Source organism: Nanorana parkeri, unplaced genomic scaffold (assembly GCF_000935625.1).
Source record: "Nanorana parkeri isolate BGI_ZX_2015 unplaced genomic scaffold, ASM93562v1 scaffold117, whole genome shotgun sequence".
Classification (NCBI taxonomy): domain Eukaryota; kingdom Metazoa; phylum Chordata; class Amphibia; order Anura; family Dicroglossidae; genus Nanorana; species Nanorana parkeri.
This window is the reverse complement of record NW_017306385.1, coordinates 926,988-938,463: the sequence shown is the minus strand read 5'-3', so window position 1 is coordinate 938,463 and position 11,476 is coordinate 926,988. Positions and strand designations below refer to the sequence as shown.

At 40.5% G+C, this 11,476-nt stretch overlaps 1 protein-coding gene across 1 annotated transcript in view; it reads left to right on the top strand.

The window, feature by feature from the left end:
• Positions 1 to 11,476, top strand: part of COL14A1 (collagen type XIV alpha 1 chain) — a 137,717-nt gene that overhangs the window by 9,926 nt on the left and 116,315 nt on the right. Inside the window, exon 2 of the mRNA XM_018553336.1 lies at positions 5,580 to 5,696. Within this exon, the coding sequence (XP_018408838.1) occupies positions 5,580 to 5,696 (117 nt within the window). The remainder of the gene's footprint in view (positions 1 to 5,579; positions 5,697 to 11,476) is intronic.

The window sequence follows — 11,476 nt, the reverse complement described above, 5'->3', positions numbered from 1 at the left end:
CTTATATGGTTTTTAAAGAAAAATGTAAAAATGTTTTACTCACTTTTGTTGTGTGTTATTTTGATTAATTGTACAAGTGTATATAATTGTACATTTCTGAGTGAACTGTTAAATATCTTTATTATTATTATTGTATTATTGTTATTATTATTATTGTATCAGAGGTCTTTGCAGATGTAATAGGTCTTCTTGCACACAGGTTTATAGTGTTTGCTCTGTCATTCCAATGCCTTTTAAGTTGTTAAGTGTCATGGACGCCATGTCACTGCAATGTGTATTCAGAATATGTTCCACAGAGTAGCTGGAAGGCCATCTGGACAGTCGTACTACAAGTCAGGACATGGTTGGAAATACCATTCTTTCATCTTGAAAGCTAAACGCGCCGATATGTATAAAATGCTGAGGGGATCACGCTGTTGACTCAACGGTACATATCAACATATGTATCAATCTTAACTCAAACAGACACTAGGACGTTAATTTACTAAATAATGTCTGCACAATGAAATGTGTGAAGATTGACTTCTAATATCCAATAATGTGAAAAGAAAATCCCTGTTTACTTAGTTCATCTGCACATGATTGGATAATTAAAGTGAATATTCACACAATTTATAGTGTGATTATTCTCAAATGCTTTAGTAAATCAGCCTCTATGCACTCGACAATCCATGTTGTGAGCTATTAGGGTCAAGTAAAAAATTCTGATCTCTTTTTATTTGATCTTTTGGTTGCAATTTTACTGTGTTGTTTATTTCATTGTTATTGTGAATGTTTAATAACATGTGCCTTTTAAATGTATTTGACATATGAACATAATTTAATTTTTCTTGTATATTACGTTATATTTTTATTATTTTTAGTCTTTGTTTTAGTTTAGCTTTATCTTATGATGCTTCATTTATTTATGCTGGCTTTATGTTTTTTTTATTTATATTTATTTTTTGCCTCGTTTTAATTTTATTTTACCATAAGAAAATAGCTTTTGCTCCACAGAAACTAAGTGAACTCTGATATAAAGGCTTTAAGCGCAGGTTGGTGGCTCTATAGTATTCCAAGTTATGTTTATGTGTAGCTATCCATGTTAGCTGTGTGTTTTATGTGCCATTCATGCAGTTTTTTACATAACTTAAAACATATATAGATATATGCATATTTAAACAAAATATTTAAATAAAAAACCTATAGAAAATGTTATTTTTATTATGATTATGATTATTATTATTTAAACCTGCTCATAAACAAAGTGATGTTAAAGTGTACTTGATATATTTTTTCTATACATTTTAAATTGATATTTTAAATAACAAAACACGTTAAGATTGATGATTGGACTATGACTGGTTTTGTAGCATATGGTCCAACTTATTTATATATATATATAAATAAGGCAAATTCTTGCAAAGTTTTTGCAACTACATGAGTTATGTTGAACTGCTGGCACATATTCTGTAGTGGAATGTATACATACAGCTGTAGTATTCATTGTGTCTTCAAAACGTCAAAATGTCTCCGTTCAAAAGGGTGGATGTGGTCAACTGTGATGGGCAATGGGTTTTTCTTTGTTGGTGATGGTGATAATTTTTGTATTGTTATACCATAATTTTGTGTTGTGTTTATTTATTTTTTTACACTTGTTGATTTTTTTAGAATTGTACATAGGTATAAAGTATGTCTTAATTGTGAAAACACATATTTATAAATATTAAAAAAATTATATAAAGGAACAGGGTTAGAGAATTGGCTTATACTTGCTATCCTGCTTCAAGCTTTGTGATGAAGGGTCTGTCAACTCACAACAAATAGCATTTTGTGGTTATAAATGGAGTAAGATGGTCTGACTTACCCACTGGTTTACTAGATCTATGGAGAACCCCAGCAATGAGGTTTTCGGTTCTTCCTCCATAGAATGGAGTTTCACTTCTGATACATAAGGAAATCAAAAGGTAGCATTAGTAGCCTGTATATCAGCTGGTGGGCTGAGATGCAAGTGCAGGGATATGACCACAGCATCTGCCTTAATCTTAAAGCACCCTTCTTTTAGGGTTTGAAGAACCATTAGTAAAGTAACCATTTTGCTTGGTGCAGCTTCTACAAAATGGTTCAGGTAGCTATGGCACGTTCCATAATCCCATCCTGAAAGCTGGGTGTGCTCTGCGATTAGCGATCAATAACACAGATTTTACTGGTTTAGGGATGGTTGGGGGCTAAGCTATACATTTATTTAATCCAGTTGTCTATTCAGTGGCCTGGATTGTAGGGACTAACTAAGCAGATAACAAATGAATATAGAACATAATACACGTACCTGCAGAAATCTTAGCATTTAAAGCCGTGGTTCTCAACTGGTGGGTCGTGACCCAAAAGTAGGTCGCGACCCCATGTTCAGTGGATCGCCGTGTGCAGCCTCCCCCCTAGCGCAGCAGTGTCAGTTCTCTCACCGAGCAGCCATTTAAAACATGCTGCCTGGCGCCAAGTATCAGCTTGAGGTGGGGTGGGCTGGTATGTTATGGCCGCGATGGAGGTTCATCCATACGTACATCGCCTACAGCTCCTTCACGTGCCCTGTAGAGGTGCCTAGACTGGAGTGACGTCACATTCTGGTTCACGACACCTCTACAGGGCACGCAAGGGAGCTGTGCAACCAATGCACATATGGATGGAGCTCCATCACAGCAACCCACACTGGTCCCAATGCTGAGGGTCCACTTCAGTGGAGCCCTGTCCTCAATCCTATTTATCACCTTTGGGATGAATTGGATTGCCAATTTCCTTCTCATCTAGCATAAAATACCTGACCTCACAAATGCTCTTTTGGGCAAATGGGCACAAATTCACACACACTCAAAAAAAAACCTTCTCAGAAGAGTGGAGGATGTTTTAGCTACAAAGGGGAGAGGGTAGGTGGTGGGCAACTCCATATTAATGCCCAAGTTTTCACAATGCGATGTCCAACAAGCTCATATAGGCGTGATTTCCACAAACATTTGGCCATACAGTATATCATGCTGTTGGGGGTCCCAGAGAATTTCTGCATGTCACCAGGTGATCGACGCTGCTGAAACCGACCCAAAACTGAAGAATCAATTTTAGGTGTGGTTACCCTGAATACTTTTAATGTGCAGGTATTCTTTTTCAAATGTAATTCTTTGTGGATTGCAAACTCAACATGCAACGGCTGTACGATGTGTTTGATCTTGCAAGTGGAAATGAAAACTATGTGGATTCATTAACACATGCCATGGTCAGCCTTGCAGCTATTAATAATGGATCATTTCCCCCAGCAATTCCTACCACCTTACACATGTATTGAATGTTGTGAGCCAAGTTCACTATTCCGCTGATGTCTTAATGTTGCACATCATTCCTGTTGTATCTTGCCTGATTCAAAATTTGCACAGCCAAACTTGAAAAACAAAATTCCTGTATGTTTTATAGAATTAGCTTTAATTACCTGGCAAATTGACTAGCTAAGTAAGCTAATATTATCATAAGCGTTAATAATGATTTAAAATAACTAAAATAAGCGGTAACACATTAATGCCACTAAACATAAATAACAGAATTTTGTTAAACTGGCTTACTGTATGTATAAGAAGCTTCACCTTGAGTGAACGTGTCCTTTAATTTGCTCACCCCCCTGAGTACATCCTGCCATGTTAAATACTTACCTCCCTCCCTGTTCCAGCAATCTTCACTGGGTAACCCTGCCTGGTACCATTTAGCCTTTCTCCCGAAAACTTCCCTGCTATCTCTTCTTCAAAAGTGAATTTGTCCTTTATTCACTCCATGGGGAAAAAAATAAAAATAATCTACTGACTGTGATTTAGTTGCTTTTTTCAATGGCAACTGACACAGAATAATAGAAAAGCCAAATATCTCATTATTGGGGCAGGTCTGGCAACACTTAATTTATTCCCAAAGTTAACCCTGAATACACAGGGGTTGATGTACTGAAGACAAATAGACTGTTTACTTTACAAGGGGATTTTCCCTTAGCTTAGTGAATAAGGCAAAGCTCCACTGACTCTTATCATCCAATCTTGTGCAAGCAAAAATGCACATGATTGGGTATTCCTTGCAGAGTGAATTTTCACATAATTTACTAAGCTAAGGGAAAATTCTCTTGCAAACTGAAAGTTAACTTGCAAAGTAAACAGTCTGTTTGTTTTTAGTAAATAAACCCCATAACGTCATTCATAACTATTAAACCTAACCCTCTGCCTAGCCCTTAAATCTTAATTTGACCCCAACACTTAGCTCTTGAATTCTTAAAATGAATCATTGAGACTTAACCTTAACCTAGCCCCTAAACCTCATAAACCCTAATCCTCACCCTAATCGTAACCCAACACTAACCTTAACCTCCAAACAGACAGACTTACCTTACGGAGGGCTGAAATATCCATGGTACATTCATGCAGTTCCCACACCTAATGCTACCTGTGCCAAACTCCTGACACTGAAATCATGCCCGTCCCAGTCTTGTCTCTGGTGTATTATTGTTGGTCATTGAGGCTTTGCATCATTAACCAGTAGTGAAGCACTAGGGGGCTTGAGTGACCACGGGATCTCTTTAAAGCAATAAGAAAATAGACATTCCTTTGAAAGAAGCCTCTAATTCATCTCGAAGATGGACCTTCACTAGATCCGCCCACCAGTGGAGATTAACAGGATTTTCTGACTCAGACTCCTGAGCTGTTTTCAGAGAGTAAAAGAGGAGTTCCAGATGTGCTGGAACATCTCTGGAAGAGTCCTTGGACAGGACTTCATGAATCTGTATTATATATCATGCCTTCCCAATGCTTATGGGTTTACCAATGCTGCACCACAGTAACTATACCTTAGAACAACATAATTGAATATAAATATACTCATCTCCCAGTCACTGATGAAATGATTTGTGATTCAGAACAGATCGGCAAATCACACTTTGCTCATCTACTTGAATACATACATACATACATACTGGTTTGAGAGATTTGTGGTGCATCATTCCATTCACGGAGACAGCCCTTGCTGACTTCTTATTCTGGAAATACAAGTTGCCTGGCCCTCTTCTTTAATTTGAGTCACTGACCCAGAACAATCATGTGGATGAGGACTTCTATCCTGATCTTTTTGATATGGGTTAGTGATTGTAAAATGAGTGAAACCAAAGACAGCCCAGAAACTAGAATCTTTAGGAGGTCTTCAAGGGGTCAACCGTAGCAGCCCCTCTGCTACCCCCATGACAAGTTTGCAGGTCCTGTCCTTGACCGTAACTAATCTTTAATGGAAGCATTTTTTTTTTACCATAAACTCATACTATAACTCTGGTAAACCCCATTAGTTTGTGTTCTCAGTGTTGCTTGCTAGTTTTCTAACCCCTAACATGACTTGTCTTGTCTCATTGTAAGTTTACAAGCCTCTGTAAATGGTATGTCATGCGGGAATGTATTTCTGTTATGTGAGGGGTATTACAAGTAACCCATAAAGCCTGGGCTCTGTCACTCTCCATGGCTGTCTGATGTATGTCAGAAGATTCTCAGGGCATATTTTCCAGTTTAAGGACTTTTTGTTTCTCTCCCTCTTTGCAGTGACGCCGCCCACAAAACTAAGATTTCATGTTGTGTCACAAGACAGTGTGCAGATTTCATGGAAAGCATCCAAAGATAGAATTAGAGGATATAAACTTCTTGTGACACCAAAATCAGGTAACCGCAGCATTATTTACATGTGACCTCAGAATGGAATATTGTAACAATTGATAAAGCATTTGGGGAATCTAATGATCTTGTTTTTATTATGTTATACTGTTGTTGTTGTTATTATTATGTGTTATTGCATTAGTACAATAGTCTGTTGTATATTTACACAAATATTTGAAATTTTAATCAGATGATGAAACTATATTATTGCAAACTCTCAGTTCTATCTATCAATGTCATTGCAGCAAACTCCATTCACATCTAGGCGTTTTGTCTCTTAAAGGTAAACGCAACAAAACGTTCAAGACAAGGAATCCCATTCATTTCTATGGCCCCTGTTCACACCTGAGCATTTTGTCGCATGAAGCTTTCCTTCGAAGTCTATGGGACCCAAAAACACTGTAATCTGCCAAGAAGTAGCTAATGTACTTTTTTGCAGAAACAGGCGTTTTTCTGCTTGCTACAAAGCGCTTAGCTGTGAACAGTAGACATGTGCACGGCAAAAAAAAATGTTTCTGAGCTAAACAAATGAATACGAAAAACATTTTCATTAGTTTCGTTAAAGGAAACTCACTTTATGATGTTTTGGATTCGGAGGCAACTAGCCTCCAAATCCGAAACTGCAGAATAAGCAGCGGCTATATCGGCCACCGATGCGTTCTGCTCAAGCGGGCCGCCATCTTGGAGTGTATCTTGTTATGCACCAAGATGGCGGCCCCCGCATGTTCCAGCACTGCCTTTTTGGTGTATACCAAGGTATACTCCAAAATGGCAGCGCGCATGGGCAGAACGCGCCGGCGGCCGATATGGCCCCCGCTCATGTAGAGTGTGATATCACCATCATGTGACCTCATTCGCTCCACTTCCAAGATGGCAGCGGATATGCGCAGAACGGCCGCCGCGTGTTCTGAAAATGATTTTATGTATGACCCAATATAGTGTTAGTATATTTAGGCAGATAATTTGTTATTTTGGATTCAGATGAAACGCCAAATCAACTGATTTTCGATGATTTGCAGGTTTGTCCGAATCCGAATGCTCATATCTAGTGAACAGGGGCCATATCAATGAGTAGGATTCCTTGACTTGAACGTTATGTGGCGCTTACCTTTGAGCGACACAACATCTAGGTGTGAACAGGGACTAAAGCTGGGCATACACTATTCTATTTTTTTTCATTCAACCCATGGGCTGAATGAGAAAAATAAAACCGATTCCTCCATCAACACTTATGAGCGCTGACCAAGGAATCTCCCGCTTTGCTCACTGGCTGCCAGCTTTGTTCATTCGCATATTTTCCGACCGGCTCTTTCGATTAGCTGATCGAGGGATGATGGTTGAAAGGGTGCCAACAATGGCACTATGGTTAGTTCTCCTAAAATTTGTGGATTGTAAGCAGTGATTGGCCAGTTCCTTCATTCTCATTGTTTCCAGCCCTAAAAAAGGGTGTTGTGTCTGCCCCCCTTAACGCGTTGGATGTTTGATCAACACAAATGTTAATCTTTTTTTATGGACCATTTTGTTGCTCTTCTGTTTTCTATCCATAAAGCTAGACAGAAACATCTATAATACCATACAGAGGAGACCCAACCTTAACTGATACGCTCTGGCAAGGAAAAAACAAGTTCTGTACATGAACAGCTAGCAAATTCTCTCAGCACTCGGTCTGCAGGAAGAGCTTTGGCTATTCTCAGAATGGACATATATTCTGGATGGTTATTACGCCCTTTCCTTTAGTCTAATTTAAGAGAAAAAATGGAATTCAGGAATTTCATTCATACTCAGTCAATGAACAAATCATATTTGTCCCATAACATCATACATAACTTCTAGATACAGTGACTGGCAATTCTATGTCACTTGTGCCTGAGCTACAGGCAGGGCAGAGAGTGCAGGCGTAATTTCCCACATTGTCTGAATGACCTGGTAGGATGGCATTGTGATTGTGGTCATAAGGCAAAGAGAAATCTGCAAACGAACAGGCCTTTGTTCTTCACAGAAGGGACTGGGTGGAAAATGGCTGAAACATCTCATACTCTTGAAGGAAATCCATGATCCTTTTTTAAAGTCAAGACTCCAGCCAAAATCTTTTCATTTTGCACAGAGTGAGGAAGGATTAGTTATACCTTCTGTTAGGTTTTCATTACTGCCTGTTCCCCCACTGATGATCATTTTTCATACTGGTTTTAATTAGACTAACAGACCTGCAAAACAAGCTGCTCTGCTGTGCTGTCTCTTTGGCTCACCCATGATGCTCTGGGAACCCTTTGACATGTACTAAATGTTAATTTGTAAAACAATTGTATTTATTTTGAGGCACTGGCTGGCAGGATTGGGGTGTGTATGGGACATCTAGGTTTCTCACCTACACATAGTGAGAGGTGCCAGGGTGTGTAGAAAACAAACTTTTTTTGTTTTCTCTGAATCTTAATAAGTTCTGTTCTGGATCCTGGAACTTGGAGGCTTTCTAATATAAAGCCTCCATTCCTAGGTCCTCTTCTTACCGGATAGCTAGACCTCATTATTAGTCTTAGCTGTCCACAGGCTTTTATAAATGTGAGCTGACGGATGCTCAGGGCTCTCCCCCTCTACTGTGGAAGCCTGCTGCTGGGTGAAAAGGCTGATTGCTGACAGAACACTAAAACGGTACAAGAGCTGTCTGTTTTTTGGGAGGGGGGGTACCCATTATAGGTCAGGAGCTGACCTTAGTTTCAGTCATAGCTGGGACGAGCAAATGTCTTGTTTGCTTTATGCTATGGACTTGCTGTACAAAGCCCTCCTGCATTGAGCTGTATTTGTTTGCTATCTTGCTGAATAAAAGTACAGGGCAAACCTGCTTGGACTGTCCCTGGGTGTCCCTGTCTTGTGCATGGTTTACTGCTACAGACCTGCAGATACTAGTTGAGTGTTTCCTCCTTATAATAATGTATAAGCATCACCTTTAAGGATCACTAATCAGACACAGTATGCAAGGCAGTGGACACCCCTAACTTTCCTTCTGCCTACTTTTCACACTTTTCACATCTTTTCACCATTGTTAATATTCTATTTATCAATGTTTTAAAGAAATGTGTGTTAGTGTATAGATTGTAAGTATATATGTGCAGGCAGCCATGTTTGCTTATTTCATATAAACCTAGATTTCGGCTTCGTTCTGGCATCAGTTGTACCTTTTGTTTGTTCCAGTTTCTGTAATTCAGCCCCAATCCCCAAGCTTGTAGCTTATGACCCTTCTGGTTATAGAAATAACTTTAGTTTATTTCAGTTTATGTTGTTTTTGCACATTAACATCCACATTTACTGCCCAAACACATTTCTGGGGTGGGATGCTCATTGTTCATTGTTCACAAACTGCCTGGTCAGAAATCATGAGCAGCTGGCATGAGGTGTAAACAGAGATTACATCATATTTTTAAAGAGTCCCCTTTTCGGTTTAATGTCCGTCTTGGTTCATTTACTGTATCTTTGTTTCTTTTTGAGACATAGGCAGCGCTCTAAGATCATTTATCTACTATCTGCCTGTAAGAACGTCTCACTTTTCTTTATAGCCGCTTTGAATGCTTCCAGGGCCTATAATGAGGCAGCGAGGTAATTGCCTCAGGCAGCATCTCCTTGGGTCACATGGAAAGAGGGGGCAGCCGGTGTGCCAGGTACGCCAGCCGCCCCCTTTCTGGCCAGCGTGTCCTAGCTTGCTACAGTAAGAGCTCTTAGAAACCTGGGACGCTCTGCCCGGTACCCTATGCAGCTCACTGACATCACTGATTACCAGGAGATGAGCATCCCACCGAGATCATGCCAACCAGTGATGTCAGTGACCTGGGCAGGGACGCTAGACAAAGTTACTGTGCACCTCTGCCTCCCCCCCCGGCCACCCTCACATGCGCGCCACCATATGCCTCCCCTTTTATGTGCACCATCAGAACCCCCCCCTGCGCTGCCTCGGGCACTGAAAAGTGTAGGGACCTCGCTGACTGCTACAGATATTTGTAGCCCCAAAGCTAAATATACCAAATTAATTAGTAAATGCCTTTTCTAGAAGTTTCAGTTGTCTCCTTCTGCACCAAACTGGTCATTGGAATTTAGATAAGTTAGAGCAACCATACCTCTGGATGACATTAGAGCAACCCTGCCTCTGGATGACATTAGAGCAACCCTACCTCTGGATGACATTAGAGCAACCCTGCCTCTGGATGACATTAGAGCAACCCTACCTCTGGATGATATTAGAGCAACCCTGCCTCTGGATGACATCAGAGCAACCCTGCCTCTGGTTGACATTAGAGCAACCCTACCTCTGGATTACATTAGAGCAACCCTGACTCTGGATGACATTAGAGCAACCCTACCTCTAGATGACATTTTTGTAAATATTGTCAGACGGTAAATAAAATGTTTAATAGTTACTTGTCACATCCCTCAAGCAGCCAATCTTGGACTTGTCAATGAGATGCCACTGGATGAAAAATCATCTGCATTGGACATATAGGAGTAGCTTATGTCTTCCTGCTGCACTCTATGACTCCTTCCGCTGAACCCTTTATTACTACTGTGTCCAATAGTGATGTATCGCCAGCAAAAGGAACTACAACATGCGCGGGGGCAGGCGTGCAACACTCCCGGACATGTCTGATGCAGAAGATTTTTCAGGCTGCATAGCTTTGTTGAAGCAACACAGCTGCAGCGGTGTAAGGTCCCGTGAGTGCTCACATCCTATACGCTGTGTATAGGACGCGGGGATGCGGGCTCTGAGGTTCAGGTGAGTATAACTTTGTTATTTTTGTACCAAGACAAAAATGGGCACTTATGGGTAGCACCACTGCAAGAGCCCAGAGTTCCTTTTTAAAAACATTTTTTTATGTTTTTCTGTATCAGAACAATACATGCCCTCATCACAAAAGCATTGGCCAGTTAGTCTGCCAGTTGTGTCACTCTAGTAGCTTTTTCAGAGGGAATGTTCAATGTGTTTTTCATTTTGTTAAAACAAAACTTGGCCAGTTGTATGAAAACCTGGATCAGCTCTATGGACAGCGTATGTGATAACAAGTTCCCTGAGTTAAAGCGTATGTGATAACAAGTTCCCTGAGTTAAAGCGTATGTGATAACAAGTTCCCTGAGTTAAAGCGTATGTGATAACAAGTTCTCTGAGTTAAAGCGTATGTGATAACAAGTTCCCTGAGTTAAAGTGGACCTTTCACCTTTCAGTAACTTTTCAAGTCTGCAGTATTAGTTCCTGACATGTCAAAAATCCTACCTTTTTTCATTATAAAGCATTTCCTGAGATACAGTCCAGTGACTTTGCCTAGGCTGAGATGATGTCATCAGTCTGCTGCCGGCAGGAGGAAGCATTTCCTCAGTCTCCTCTCCCCTAGTGAGCAGTCTGCTGCAGACGGGTGGAAGCACTTCCTCAGTCTCCTCTCCCCTAGTGAGCAGTCTGCTGCAGACAGGTGGAAGCATTTCCTCAGGCTCCTCTCCTCCAGTGATCACACTGCTACATTGTAAATATGTACAAGGTGAGAGGCTTCAGATCTGTGTCCAACATTTGTGAACACAACCAAGAACTGCATTGGCTCCATGGACTGTGTCATCTGAGTCAACATCTCAGTCCAGGAAGTAGAGGGTGACCTTGGATGATGACAGAACAAAGATGATGCCTTCTTTCAGGAGAGAAAAGCAGATAACGGCATTGTCAGGGGGAATACCACAACACTTAAAAAAATATATCTGATGCAAAGTCCACTTTAACATACTGCATACTCGTACTGCTGTTTATGACCCGCAGCCAATCA